General features: G+C 48.9%; 1 protein-coding gene across 1 annotated transcript in view; it reads left to right on the forward strand.

The window, feature by feature from the left end:
- LOC102966686 (fer-1-like protein 4) overlaps positions 1–13,370 on the forward strand; it is a 33,704-nt gene extending 20,334 nt beyond the window's left edge. Inside the window, exons 29-45 of the mRNA XM_042979668.1 lie at positions 2,056–2,254; positions 2,397–2,455; positions 2,532–2,663; positions 3,262–3,304; positions 3,398–3,504; positions 3,581–3,718; positions 3,814–3,930; positions 7,741–7,868; positions 8,068–8,238; positions 8,658–8,812; positions 9,389–9,549; positions 10,109–10,194; positions 11,360–11,458; positions 11,701–11,942; positions 12,385–12,662; positions 12,759–12,859; positions 12,956–13,370. Coding sequence (XP_042835602.1) covers positions 2,056–2,254; positions 2,397–2,455; positions 2,532–2,663; positions 3,262–3,304; positions 3,398–3,504; positions 3,581–3,718; positions 3,814–3,930; positions 7,741–7,868; positions 8,068–8,238; positions 8,658–8,812; positions 9,389–9,549; positions 10,109–10,194; positions 11,360–11,458; positions 11,701–11,942; positions 12,385–12,662; positions 12,759–12,859; positions 12,956–13,160 — 2,421 coding nt within the window. The 3' untranslated portion in view covers positions 13,161–13,370. The remainder of the gene's footprint in view (positions 1–2,055; positions 2,255–2,396; positions 2,456–2,531; positions 2,664–3,261; positions 3,305–3,397; positions 3,505–3,580; positions 3,719–3,813; positions 3,931–7,740; positions 7,869–8,067; positions 8,239–8,657; positions 8,813–9,388; positions 9,550–10,108; positions 10,195–11,359; positions 11,459–11,700; positions 11,943–12,384; positions 12,663–12,758; positions 12,860–12,955) is intronic.
- The last annotated feature ends 250 nt before the right edge of the window (positions 13,371–13,620 follow it).

The following is a 13,620-nucleotide window of genomic DNA, read 5'->3' on the forward strand; positions in this document are numbered from 1 at the left end:
CAACCCATATGTGTTTTTTTAAAGAGTATCTTTTAGCACGTAGTTGCATATTAAAAAAAAAAATCCATTGACAATCTCTGCCTTTTGCTTACGGTGTTTAATAAAGTTAATGTGAAGTGTTGGGGTCCTGGAGCTAATGGTCAAGAAAGAATTCTTGAGACATCTTTGGTGCAAAACAGGTGGTTTTATTAAAGCACAGGGACAGGAATTGTGGGCAGAAAGAGCTGCACTGGGGTTGTGAGGAGTGACTGATTATATACCTTCAGGTTGGAAGAGGGTTAGGAATAGTGTAAATCTCTGAGGAATTTGGAAGCCAAGTTTCCAGGACCTTGAGGGGCTAGCTGCTGTCATTTACTACTGTCTGGTAAAACCTTGGTCATGAGACCCCTCAGATGATATCAGTGGGCCATTTGCTTGGAGGATGACTGCTAACATATATCTTTGGGGGGTGGGGTAGAATAAAGGAAGTTTCCAAAGGGATTTTTACAGGTAAGGCTAATGTCAAGCTAAGGTTGCCTTTTGCCTCTAGCAATAGAGGCAGTTGAGTTCCTGAAGAAAGGTCACCCTGCCTGTCTTAAGCACTTTGCCAAGGCAAAAGAAATTTAATTTTTTTCTGCATTTCTTTTGTCTTTGTTTTACAAATCAAAGTCACATTTGATGTAATTATTGACATGGTTGGGATTTACATCTGCCATTTTGCTATTTGTTTTCTTTTTCTTTTTTCTTTTTTTTAATGTTTATTTATATTGAGAGAGAGAGAGAGAGAGAGATACAGAGCACTTGCAGGTGTAGCCACACACTGAAGAAAAAGTTCTCAGACTCTTAGAGCAGATATGCAGGGCTGCCTCTGCCAGTGAAACAGCAGCAAACTGCACTTGGTCTTTATTTCATGTTCGCCAGATATAAACATCAAAGAATGTCAAAGCATGGGAGGAAAACACAAAGAGCCTCCACACATAGACCAAAGACACATCTGGTGTTTACGTGAAAGCATGCAGGGAAGATGTGCAGTTTCAAGGACTGCTAGGCAATTGCAGTGGGTCTGTTTCCTAACTGGCTCCTGGGAGATCGTGGGGCTCTGGATCTTGTAGTGCTATCGCATTCGACAGCCTTGAGACCAGAACATTGCTGACATTTCAGCAATTACCCCGTTTACTTTCCCGGGGCTTACGATACACTCTCTAAAAATAACTCCACAAGCAGGGGAGGGGCAGAGAGAGAGAGGGAGAGAGAGAATCCCAAGTAGACTCCATGCCAGCCAGCGCAGAGCCTGACAGTGGGGCTTGATCCCACAAACTGTGAGATCATGACCTGAGCCTAAACCAAGAATCAGACTTTCAACTGACTGAGCCACCTAGGCCCCCCTGGTATTTGTTTTCTATATGTCTCATATATTTTTTGTTCCCCCTTTACCGCTTTCTTTCGTATTAAATAGATATTTATTAGCGTACTACTTTAATTCCTTTGTTGATCTTTGCTTAGTAGTTGCTCTAGGGATCGCAGTATGTGTGCTGATTTTTCACAATCTACTTCAGATTAATACTAATTCAATTACAGTAAAAGTTTTCTCTACTATAGGGCCATTCCTTCTTCCCTCCTTTGTGTGATAATTGTCACATACGTATAAAATAAACCCAACAATACAGTATTTTAATTTTTCCCTCCCCCTTAGGATCCATTGATAGATATAGAATTCCCATATTAAAGGGCATACATATTGTTAAGGCTTTAAATCTACATTAGCAAACTGAGCATTGACCCTTTATATAATACCAACCACCACCACCACATGTTTCTGATAGCACTTTGTTGGCTCCAAAGTAGTTTTGTATCTATTATGTCTTTTGATATTTACAACAGTCTTTTGAGTGCAGGATCGTATCCCTTTTTGGCCAGGGAAACAGGCTCGGTGACTTACCAGACATGACACAATGAGGCTGTGGCAGAGCTGAGCTGGGAAAGCAGCTTTAGCTCCACTCTTCTGTCTGCCTGTGCTGCTGCCTCTCCCTCCTCCCCAGGTCTTCAGAGACCCAGTTTCTCTCTCCCCACCCCTAGGACCTGCCTGAGCAGCCTTACCTACAGCCCCCACTCAGCATCCTGGTGATCGAGCGCCGGGCCTTTGGCCGCACCGTGCTTGTGGGTTCCCATGTTGTCTCCCACATGCTGCGATTCATACTCCGGGCTCATGAGGATCCCCCCAAGGAGGAAGGAGAAGAGGAAGAGACAGCGGACCTAGTGCCTAAGGGACCAAAAGGTAAGGGGCCCTCCTTCCCCTTAAGGGCCACCAGACAGAAGCCCCTCAGTTCCCCGGTTGAGATGGCTCCGGGGGACCCTCCCATGGGGCATGGAGTCTGATTTCACCTGACCTCCTCCTGGTGTCATTTCCTCTCTCCCAGGACAGAGGTCTCTGGATCCCTTCTTGGCTGAAGTGGGGATGCCCAGACGGCTTCTCAAGGTGATGGGGTATGGAGATGGGTGGAGAAGGGACTGGGTGACGCTGGGTTAGGGGTGCTCAGTTCTCTCTTCCTCAGGCTCCTCTGAAGAAGCTCCCTTTGGGAAGCCTCCTGAACCAAGGCCCCGAGCTGGAGGAAGACATCCCAGATCCTGAAGAGCTTGACTGGTGGTCCAAGTACTATGCCTCGCTGCAGGAGCTCCAGGGGCAGGTGGGTGCAGAGGCGGGTCCCAGACTGCAGCTGGAGGCCCAGGAGTATAAATGGCAAGAAGGATCTCATCAGATGTGGAGCTCCACAGCTTTTCAGAGCTCTTCATTGCATGTCTTTTCTCACCTTCATAACAGTTCTGGAAGCTGAGAATTACAGCTGTGCTGTCAGAAATATCATGTGAACCACATACGTAGTTCTAACTTTTAAAGTGGACAAATTAAAAAAAAAAAGTAAAAGGAAAGAGGTGAAATGGACTTTAATAATATATTTTGTTTAACCTAACGTATCTAAAATATTCCAACAAGTAACCTTTATAAAAAACAATGGAACATTTGACATTCTTATTTTATACTAAGTCTTTAAAATTTGGTATTTTACACTTACGGCACATCTCAATTTTCAATTTCAAGTGCTCACTAGACACATGGAGCTGGGGTTACTGTCTTGGGCAGTGCAGGACTAGCCAAACTGCTAGCCAAATGCAAGTGGTTCACATGGCTGAACTGGGACTAAGGTTTCCCAACTCCCTATCCTGGAAAAGGGGTAGATTAAGGAGGTGAAGGTAGGGAGGAATCTCTGACTTGCCCTTTGATTTCAGACCAACTTTGATGAGGATGAGATGGATGATCCTGGGGAGTCAGGTAGGAGATTTGGCTTTCTTGTTCCTACTCTGTGTGTCTCTCTCCCTCCCGTGACACCAGTATTTCAAATTGTGGCATTTCTGCTGTTCCCAGATGGGGTCAACCTCACTTCTGTGGATGGGGAGGTCCAAGACCAGGGTCAGGGTGAGGCTGAAGTTAAAGGCTCTGTGTCCCAGAAGAAAGCAATAGCCACCCTGAAGGTGAGTGGGGGTCAGAGAAAGGGGATTCTGCTAGGATTCCGGACATTGGTCTATCACTGAGGCCCTTGCCTTTCAGATCTACAACAGCACCCTGGAAGAAGAGTTTAACAACTTTGAAGACTGGCTGAATGTATTTCCCCTGTACCGAGGGCAAGGGGGCCAGGATGGAGATGCAGAGGAAGAAAGGTCTGGACACCTTGTGGGCAAGTTCAAGGTATGTTTGGGGAAGGAAGGGTGGCCAAGGAGTACAGATGGGGAGGCAGGAGGAAGACTCTCTTCCCAGAGACTTTTCTGTCTTCCCCCAACCAGGGCTCGTTCCTTATTTACCCTGAATCAGAGGCAGTGTCGTTCTCTGAGCCCCAGATCTCCCGAGGGGTCCCGCAGAACCGGCCCATTAAGCTCCTGGTCAGAGTATATGTGGTAAAGGTGAGCATCCGTCGCCCCAGCATGCCTCCAGTTCCAGTGAAGGTAATGTACATGAAAGCTACAGACTGAGGATTTGGAAGGAATCTCAGGGATTAGAGTCCACCTTCTTCATTTTTCAGGTGGGAAATCTTAGGCACAAGTTAAAAGATTCCCCAGGGTTACAAAGCTCACACATGGTAGAACCAGACTTTAGAGCTTAAGTCTTCTGACTCCTTATTCATAGTTCTAAACCCTTAGTTTATAGAACGTGGAATATAACTCCAGGGAGAGCAGAGCTCTTAACCTCAAGTTTCACAACAGCTTGTCATCAAATACCTTCACACAGGGGAGAGGGGTAAAAAAACAAAACAAAATAAAAAACAAACCTTCACACAGGTTCTTGCCTTGCTGTGGATTTCACACAGCACTCAGCAGGGTCCTGAAGTTTCCCAAAAGGCATCTCAGGGAATGAGAGGAATGAGTGGGTTTCTCTGCCTACTTCGATCTCAGCACCGGAATAGATTCTGTGTTTCTATCTGGTTTAAATATAAGGATTATGACTAAGACATAATTTAAATAAATGTTCTGTGGCACATCCTAGTGCATAATTCGATAGTAGGAGTCATCTTGATCTTCTGCTTCTCGCAGTATCACAGACTAGATGGTTGGAAACTTCCTGATGTAATTCATCTAGAAATGCTAGATAAACAATCTTAAATGAATGCTAAGCTCATAAGAAAGGGAATCCCCAGTGGATCTAAGATGAAGAGGCAGAAGGAATCCCACGTGGAAGCCCTGAAACACAGGTTGTCTTGAGAGGTTTGTCTATACCTGGACCCAGAGGCTTAGGTTCTAATAGCCTGTCTAAGATGGGAGCCACAGCCAAGACCCTCGCGTGAAGCAGCATCCAGTGAGGGCTCTGCTCTTAGTGAAAGGTGGGCGAGAGGAATTCTACTCACTGGAAAAGGAGCTTGTTAAGTAAATGGTCTGTTTCAGCCTCTTCTCCAACTGGGGGAAGTAGAAAACAATGTCTTCCCTGAGAATTTATAATTAGAGTTTTGCTCTCACATTGATTTAAGACTTGAATTTATATTATCTGCTCACTCCAGAAAACTCAAAGCTGAGAAATTGGCTTAAAATGGTCCCAAGTTTCCCCTGGTTTCATAGATTTAGACAGCTAAGTTTGGGCTCACAATCCCAAATTTAAAAAGAAAAAAAAAAAAAAAAACTATGAGAAAAAAATGCTAGAAAAAAACAACACAAAGGAGAATGAAACTTTTAAGGGTTTTGGATGTTAGAATTTTCAAATATTAAAATGTAAAACAACCATCTAATATATTTCCCAAATGGAGAACAAGAGGCTTTCAAGAGTGACTGGAAGTTTTGAAAATAATAAAATTAGGGGCACCTGGGTGACTCAGTCGGTTGGGCGTCCGACTCTTGATTTTGGCTCAGGTCATGATCCTTCAGTTGTGAGATCGAGCACTTCATGTGCTCTGCACTGAGCATGGAGCCTGCTTGGGATTTATTCTCTTTCTCTCTGCCCCTCCCCCACTTGTGTGCGCACGTGTGCTCTCTCTCTCTCTCAAAATAAATAAACATTTAAAAAAAATAATAAAGTGGCTGCAGGTTGGTAGTTTGCCCAGGAAACTGTTAGAAGCAAAAGCAAGCCATCTCTGGCAGAGAGCACATGCAATTTGGGCCCTCAGGATGAGTTAAACCAAACATGAGTCATGGTAAAAAGTGCCAATATACAAAGAAACAAGCCACAATGAATAAGAATAGCAAAAATAACAACAGATTCAGACTCCCGGGGTCAGTGATATTGGAATGACCAGATAGAAAATATAAATAACTATATAGAGAATGTTTAAAGAAATAAAGAATATATTAAAATACATAAGGAACAAGAGATTAAATTAAAAATAAACAGCCAATTGAAGGAGTAGATAGAACTTTTAGAAATTAGATTTTTTAATATTTATTTTTGAGAGAGAGCGAGCATGAGCAGGGGAGGGGCAGAGAGAGAGGGAGACACAGAATCCGAAGCAGGCTCCAGGCTCTGAACTGTCAGCATAGAGCCTGATGTGGGAGCTCGAACCCACAAACCATGAGATCATGACCTGAGCCCAAGTTGGTTGCTTAACCACCTGAGCCACCCAGGTGCCCCAAGAATTTTTAGAAATTAAAAGTATAATTTAAAAAATTTGGGGCGGGGAGGGGCGCCAGGATGGTTCAGTCAGTTGGTCATCTAACTTCAGCTCAGGTCATGATCTATCTGTTCATGAGTTCAAGCCCTGCATCGGGCTCTGTGCTGACAGCTCAGAGTCTGGAGCCTGCTTCGGACACAGATTCTGTGTCTCCCTCTCTCTGCCCCTCCCCCACTTGTGCTCTGTCTCTCTCTCCCTCAAAACATAAACACTTAAAAATTTTTTCTTAATTAAAAAAAACCAGACACATTTTTCTTTTAATTTTTATTTATTTTTGAAAGAGAGAGAGAGAGAAAAAAAGAATGAGCAGGGGAGGGGCAGAGAAAGAAGGAGTCAGAATCTGAAGCAGGCTCCAGGCTCTGAACTGTCAGCACAGAGCTGGATGCGGGGCTCGAACTCATGAACCGTGAGATCATGACCTGAGCTGAAGTCGGACGCCCAACTGACTGAGCCACCTAGGCGCCCCAAAAGTCTAATATTTAAAATTAGAAACTCAGTGGTGGAGCAAAAGATATGAACAGACACCTCACCAAAGAAAATACACAAGGTGAATAACCACATCCAAAGATGCTCAACACGCCTAGTTAGCAGGGAAATGCAAATTACAACCACGATGAGCTACAGTTTTGCCTATGCTAGAATGGCTAAAATAAAAAAGATTGACAATACCAAGTGTTTATAAAGATGTGGAGCAACCGGAATGCTCATTCACTGTAGACAGGAGGGTAAAAAAACACTAAAAATATATTCGTGTATATAAATTATACTTCAATAATTTATGCATAGGTTATATATTTACTACATTATGTAGTTACCAAAACAGAAAAGTTTAATACATATAGTTAAAAAACATGCAAAATGGTGCTATATATTGCTTCAGGATGCATGCATATGTAGTAAAAGTATTTTTACTTTTTTTGTGTGAGTCTTAAACCTCAAGTAAAGGGTTCTGGCAACTTCAGTGATGAAAAGAAAATTAAATCAGGTAAGGGGATTCAGGGAGTTTCCATTTGTTGGTAGTGTTTTATTTATTAAGCTGGGCATACACATGTTCATTGTATTATTCTTTTTATATTAGTTAAAATATCTTTATCATTGTAAAAAATAAAAGTGAACATAGAAAGTTATGATTTGAACATCAAAATCCTATACATCTTTCTACATATTTTGTTTCATTTATATTAAAAAAATTTTTTTAACATTTATTTTTGAGAGACAGAGTGAGACAGAGCATGAGTGGGACAAGGGCAGAGAGAGGGAGACACAGAATCTCAAACAAGCTCCAGGCTCCGAGCTGTCAGCACAGAGCCTGGTGCAGGGCCTGAACCCACAGACTGCAAGATCATGACCTGAGCCTAAGTCTGATGCTTAACCGACTGAGCCACCCAGGCTCCCCTCATTGTATTTTTCATTATACCTATTTGCATGTCTTAAATATTTCATAATTAACTTAAAAGAAGAAAAAAGTCATCTTGTGCAACCTTTCAGTTGATTCCTCGTGGTGCGAGATACCTCCTCGGTAACTTCTTGCTTACACATAACCTGAGATTTGGTCCAGCAAGGGTAACCTTGGGTTATGATAGTGATACTTCTCTCAGCCCCACCCACATTGTCCCCCTAGGCTACCAACCTGGCTCCTGCGGACCCCAATGGCAAGGCAGACCCTTACGTGGTGGTGAGTGCTGGCCGGGAGCGGCAGGACACCAAGGAGCGCTACATCCCCAAGCAGCTGAACCCCATCTTTGGAGAGTGAGGCTGGGCCCTGGGCTTGGGAGTGGGAGCACCTTTACCATCTGACCCTGTGGCCCAAGGCATCCCATTCAGGCAGCTGGCATGGTGATGGTGAGGGAATGGACAAAGGCTGCTGAGCCCCCTGGAACCCCTGTCCCCCAACAAGACCATCTCCTAGGGGATGGAGGTGTCCTCAGCCATTCTCTCTCCTGGCCAGGGTGCTGGAGCTCAGCATCTCTCTTCCTGCCGAGCCAGAGCTGACTGTGGCCGTGTTTGATCACGACCTTGTGGGTTCTGATGACCTCATTGGGGAGACCCACATTGATCTGGAAAACCGATTCTATAGCCATCACAGGGCGAACTGTGGGCTGGCCTCCCAATATGACACGTGAGTCCCACAGACCCTCAGGAGCCATTCTGAGTCTGACCAAAGACATTTAAGGTCACATTCTTGTTGATGTCCCCAGATCCTTTGATTTCATAGAAGGGACCTCCCTATGACCAGGACCTTATAGCATAGTGGTCAATACCTGGGCTTGGGATTTGGTATCCTATAATAAGTCATTTGATCTCTCTGAGCCTCAGTTTCCTCATCTGCAAAATGGAGATAATATCAGTTATCTCCTCCATTGGAGCAGGGGCAATACATCTTTGATTTTCTTGGTTACCATAAGCAAGGTCTAATCTGTCTTGTACTGGAGTTATGAACCTGGATCCTATGTCTTCAAGGGTCCCCATCCCTGCCCCTGTGCCCACCTGTGTCCATATGCTGACTCCAACTGAAGCATTTTCCCTTTCTGCCCGCAGGGACGGGTACAATGCCTGGCGTGATGCGCTCCAGCCTTCCCAGATCCTGGCGGGGCTGTGCCAACGCTGTGGCCTCCCTGGCCCTGAATACCGAGCCGGGGCTGTCAAGGTGGGCAGCAAAGTCTTTCTGACATCGCCTGAGACCCTGCCCCCAGGTACCAGCCCTTCTCTGACGAACACTCCATAGGGAGCAAGATTGTTAAGGTACAGGGGCCCCCTGGTGCCCTCTCTAGTGTGTCCCCCAAAAGAACTTGCCTCCTTCTGCAAGCAGAGGTGGTGAGTTTGGCTAAGGATGAGATTCTTGGATGGTGGGGAGAAAATGGTCTTTGTTGGTGAGCATGATCCCCAAAGAGTCAAAGTGGACCCCTCAGAGTCATAGCTAATCAAGTTTCCAGAACATAGGGTGGCCCACATAGGGGTCCCACATGACAAAATGTTGCAGAATTGAGCTCACACCTCATAAGTGGCTGGTGGTCTTTCTCTAAACAGAGTCTGTGCAAAGTCATAGCCCCTCCAATCCCACTGTCCTTCCACTGCTGGATTTTTACAGGCAAAAGTTGTTAGAGAAGCATCTCCCCACTTTCTGTGCCTTGTGGACTTGACCTCCCAGACCATGGGCTTTGTCCAACAAAGCAGCTGCCTCAGCTTTGCACTTCTGTTGAGGGGTGGGAGTGGAAAGTGGGAGATTCGGGACCTGTGAGGGACCCAAGCTCATACACCTCTTCTCGCAGGTAGGGGGGGCCCCAAAGTGGCAAGCGAGGTCCCCGAGGAGGTACAGGCATTGCTGGTGCTGCAGCGCTGGCAAGAGATGCCGGAGCTTGGGATCCAGCTGGTGCCCGAGCACGTAGAAACTCGGCCCCTCTACCATCCCCGCAGCCCAGGGCTGCTGCAGGTGAGGGAGGGCTCAGCACCCAACCCCAGAACCCCCGGGGTTCCCAGAATCCCAGGACTCCCACCTGCTCCTGGACCCTGGGCCCTCAGGATGCACCTTCCCCAACACCTTTAACTGGGCACTGCACTCCCACTTCTGATTCTGGCTCCTGATCCTGGTTCCCAGCATCCCCACTCCAGTCTTAGACCCCCACCCTGGACTCCATACCTCCACCTTGACTTTGGTCCTGCAGGATCCCCACCCCTGGCCACCAAGGGGTCAGACCTGGCACTCTCGATCTGACCTCAACCCCAGGTGCCTAGGCTCTGGACTTTGGGAACACCAGATCTTACTTTTGATCCCAACCTTCCACTCCCAGGGCCTTATCCTTAACCTAACCTTAGACCTGGAACCCCCACTTCAGACCCCACCTTCGACCTCATCCTCCAGGATCTACCTGACTGTGCCCTCTTGACTCCAGCTCCTCTCCACCTGGGGCAAGGCACAGCCTCTGGCCACAAGGCTATCACAGGAGGTGGGGACCTCAGCAAACCCCTTCAGCCTGGTCCTGTGTTCCCAGGGATCCCTTCACATGTGGATTGACATCTTCCCCCGCGATGTGCCTGCCCCACCCCCAGTTGACATCAAGCCTCGGCAGCCCATCAGGTGAGTTCTGGCCCTGCCTCCCCTGGGGCAGGCACATTTGGACTGCCAGTACCAGGGCTCTCTGAAAACCTGGGCCTCCAGTGAAGCAGCCAGAGGCTGCTGAGCCAGCCTTTTCAACTAGGTGAGCTATTAAGTTCCCTTTCTTTTCTTAAGCCATTGTGAGTTGGGTGTCTGCCCCCTTCCAACTGGAGCTGGTCTGAGTGGAGTTCTGCGTAGGCTCTATGTACTTCAGATATTGTCAGCAATCTACACTTTCCACCTCTGGGCTCTGCTTCCCTTGGCGTCACTCTCAGGGAGGCTTCTGCAGTCTGGGGGCAAGATGGCTGCTAATGGTACAAGGCTTATATCTCATCAACTAGACTACTTGAGCAGAAAAACAAACACCTGTTTGCCAGTAAAAGCAGAAGTCTCAGGGCTGACTCTCATTGGATCAGCATGCGTCAAATCCTGGTCTCTTAACCAACCCTTGTGGGTAGGGGGCTGTAATCCGCTCATTGGCTAACCCTGGGTGATGTCCTAGGTGATGTACCCACCTCTGGAGCCAGGTAGAGGTGAGTCTTCCCCACCAGAATCACACAGATTGACAGCATAGGGGTGAGGGTAGTGGGTGCTCACCAACACAAAATCATGGTGCCGTCAGCAAATGAGAGGAAACTGATGCTGGGTAAGAGAAAACAACAGATACCCAGAAAAATCCATGGCTATCTGGGGTAGAATCAGGAAAGCTGCCGCCCCTCCTTCTGCCACTCAGGGGCTGCATGCTCTCATCCCCACTCTGTAGCTCTCCCTCTCACTTGTCACTGCAAACTGGCTTTCTCTCCCCTGTGCCCTAAAACTTCAGCTTGCACATCACCCTGGCTCGTGGTGGCTCCAACTCCAAATGTGGTGGCATCTGACGTTACTCAACCTTTCAGCATCCTGATTTCAAAATTTATGGGGGAAACTTGGCCCGGCTTTGGTCAATAGACCATTCCTGGTGCCATCTGCTGTGGTGGGGGTGGTCAGTGGTAGCTGGGACTGCCCATGTAGGTACCACAGACATCCTGATCACCCAGCTGGGCACATGGAGGTGCTCAATGAATGTCACAGCCATGGCCTACGTGCTTCCTGCAGCCCCTATCAAGACCCCAAGAGTCTGAAAACTCTCTTCTGATACTTCCCCCAGCTATGAGCTCAGAGTCATCATCTGGAACACGGAGGATGTGGTTCTGGATGATGTGAACCCACTCACTGGAGAGATGTCAAGTGACATCTACGTGAAAAGGTGAGCCTGTGGGCTAGGCTGGGCAAATGGCTGAGAACCAAGGTGAGACTGCAGTCAGGGGCATGGGCTTCAGGCTGAGCCACAGCCCTGTCTTCTGGGCCTTCTCTGGCACCTGAAGTTGGTGGAGGGCCCCCCCCACCTCTGGTGGTCAGGGGTTGGGGGGGGGGTTGGCGAGCTGGGTTCTGGGTTTGGCCCCAGTGCTGAAGCCTACTCTTCTGCCTGTACCTCTCTCCTGGCTCCAGCTGGGTGAAGGGACTGGAGCATGACAAGCAGGAGACAGACGTTCACTTCAACTCTCTGACTGGGGAGGGGAATTTTAACTGGCGCTTTGTGTTCCGCTTCGACTACCTGCCCACGGAACGGGAGGTGAGCGTCAGGCGCCGGCCTGGACCCTTCGCCCTGGAGGAGGCCGAGTTCCGGCAGCCAGCCGTGCTGGTCCTGCAGGTCTGGGACTATGACCGCATCTCTGCCAACGACTTCCTTGGTAGGGTTTTGCCTCCCTCCTGCCTCAAACCCTGGCCCTACTTTCTGTCCTCATTGCCAGTGCCCCCTGGCCCTTGGTTCCCTATTGTAACCCAACCCTGAGTCCTGGGTTTCAGACCCTAGGTCACTAACCTTTCTGGCCTCATTACTGACCTCCGTTCCCACCCAAAGTCCCTGACTCAATCTTCTGACATGACCTGAACTCAGGTCACTTTGGACTCTGAAACCATGGCCCCACTTTGGCAGTCTGGTCCCATCCTTGGTCGTTTCACCAGGGTCTGACAACCTGCTGACATGTGGCTGTGCTTGTGTGGCCCCCAGCTGTGGCGCACCACGTCTTAGTTCCTGATGCCCTGAGGCACAGTCCTGCTGTGGCTCCCCACCACCCCAGGCCCAGACAGACCTTGATCTCCTACCTAACCCAGAGAGCTCTGCACTCGCAGGATCCTTGGAGCTGCAGCTGCCAGACATGGTGCGGGGGGCCCGGGGCCCCGAGCTCTGCTCTGTGCGCCTGGCCCGCGATGGGGCAGGGCCGAGGTGCAACCTGTTTCGCTGCCGCCGCCTGCGGGGCTGGTGGCCAGTAGTGAAGCTGCGGGAGCCAGAGGATGAGGATCGGGAGCAGCGGGAGGTGCGAGCTGGCAAGAGGCAGAAGAAGAGGAGGAAGGGCCGGCCAGAAGACCTAGCGTTCACAGACCCTGGAGGCAGCGTCTACATCCTCACGGTGGGTGTGGCCGGGGCAGGGCCCCGGGTGGGTGGGGGTATGAGGTGGGGTCTGAGACCACCTAAGAGCTCAGCCTCTGTTCCCTCCTTTCTCTAGGGGAAGGTGGAGGCAGAGTTTGAGCTGCTGACCGTGGAGGAGGCAGAGAAGCGGCCAGTGGGGAAGGGGCGGAAGGAGCCTGAGCCCTTGGAGAAGCCCAAGTGAGGGGCGACACAGGAGGCTGGGCCAGAGCCCGAGGTAGGTGGGGGCGGCCCAGGAGCTTCCTCGTCATTCTGACACCACCTCTGTCCCCACAGCCGCCCTAAAACCTCCTTCAACTGGTTTGTGAACCCGCTGAAGACCTTTGTCTTCTTCATCTGGCGCCGGTACTGGCGCATCCTGGTGGTGCTGCTGCTGCTGGCATTGGTCACCATCTTCCTTCTCCTGGTCTTCTACACCATGCCCGGCCAGATCAGCCAGGTCATCTTCCGCCCCCTCCACCAGCCCCCTGACCCTAATTGACCCTGCACACTCTTCCCCTACCAACCGTATAACCTCTGGGGGTCCTTCTCACCAACACGACTGTTTGAGTTCACTGCTTTCTTCGAATGAACTTGACTGTGCCTCCACTCTGACACCTGAACATAGGCTGTGCATGATGATACAAGGGGCAGAAAACAGAGCTGCCCTTGGGTAACAGGTGCTGGGGATGGGTGGCTGCCACTAGGAAGAATGGGACCTGGCAGGAAGCTCAGGGCTCAGGCCGAGGACCCTGGCCGCCAAGCTGTCATGCCGAGTAGCCCACCTGTTGCTCCTGCTCCTGATAATGGCAGGGTCACTTAGTGACAGCTAAGCACTTTACATACTTCATTAGCTTGTTTATTCTTCAGCCCTTAAGAGTAGGCATATCAGCCAGAACATTTTTGGTTGCAAGTAACAGAAATCCCAACCCTACTGGATTAAACAAAAAGGGCTTGGCGGG

Source organism: Panthera tigris, chromosome A3 (genome assembly GCF_018350195.1).
Source record: "Panthera tigris isolate Pti1 chromosome A3, P.tigris_Pti1_mat1.1, whole genome shotgun sequence".
Lineage (NCBI taxonomy): Eukaryota > Metazoa > Chordata > Mammalia > Carnivora > Felidae > Panthera > Panthera tigris.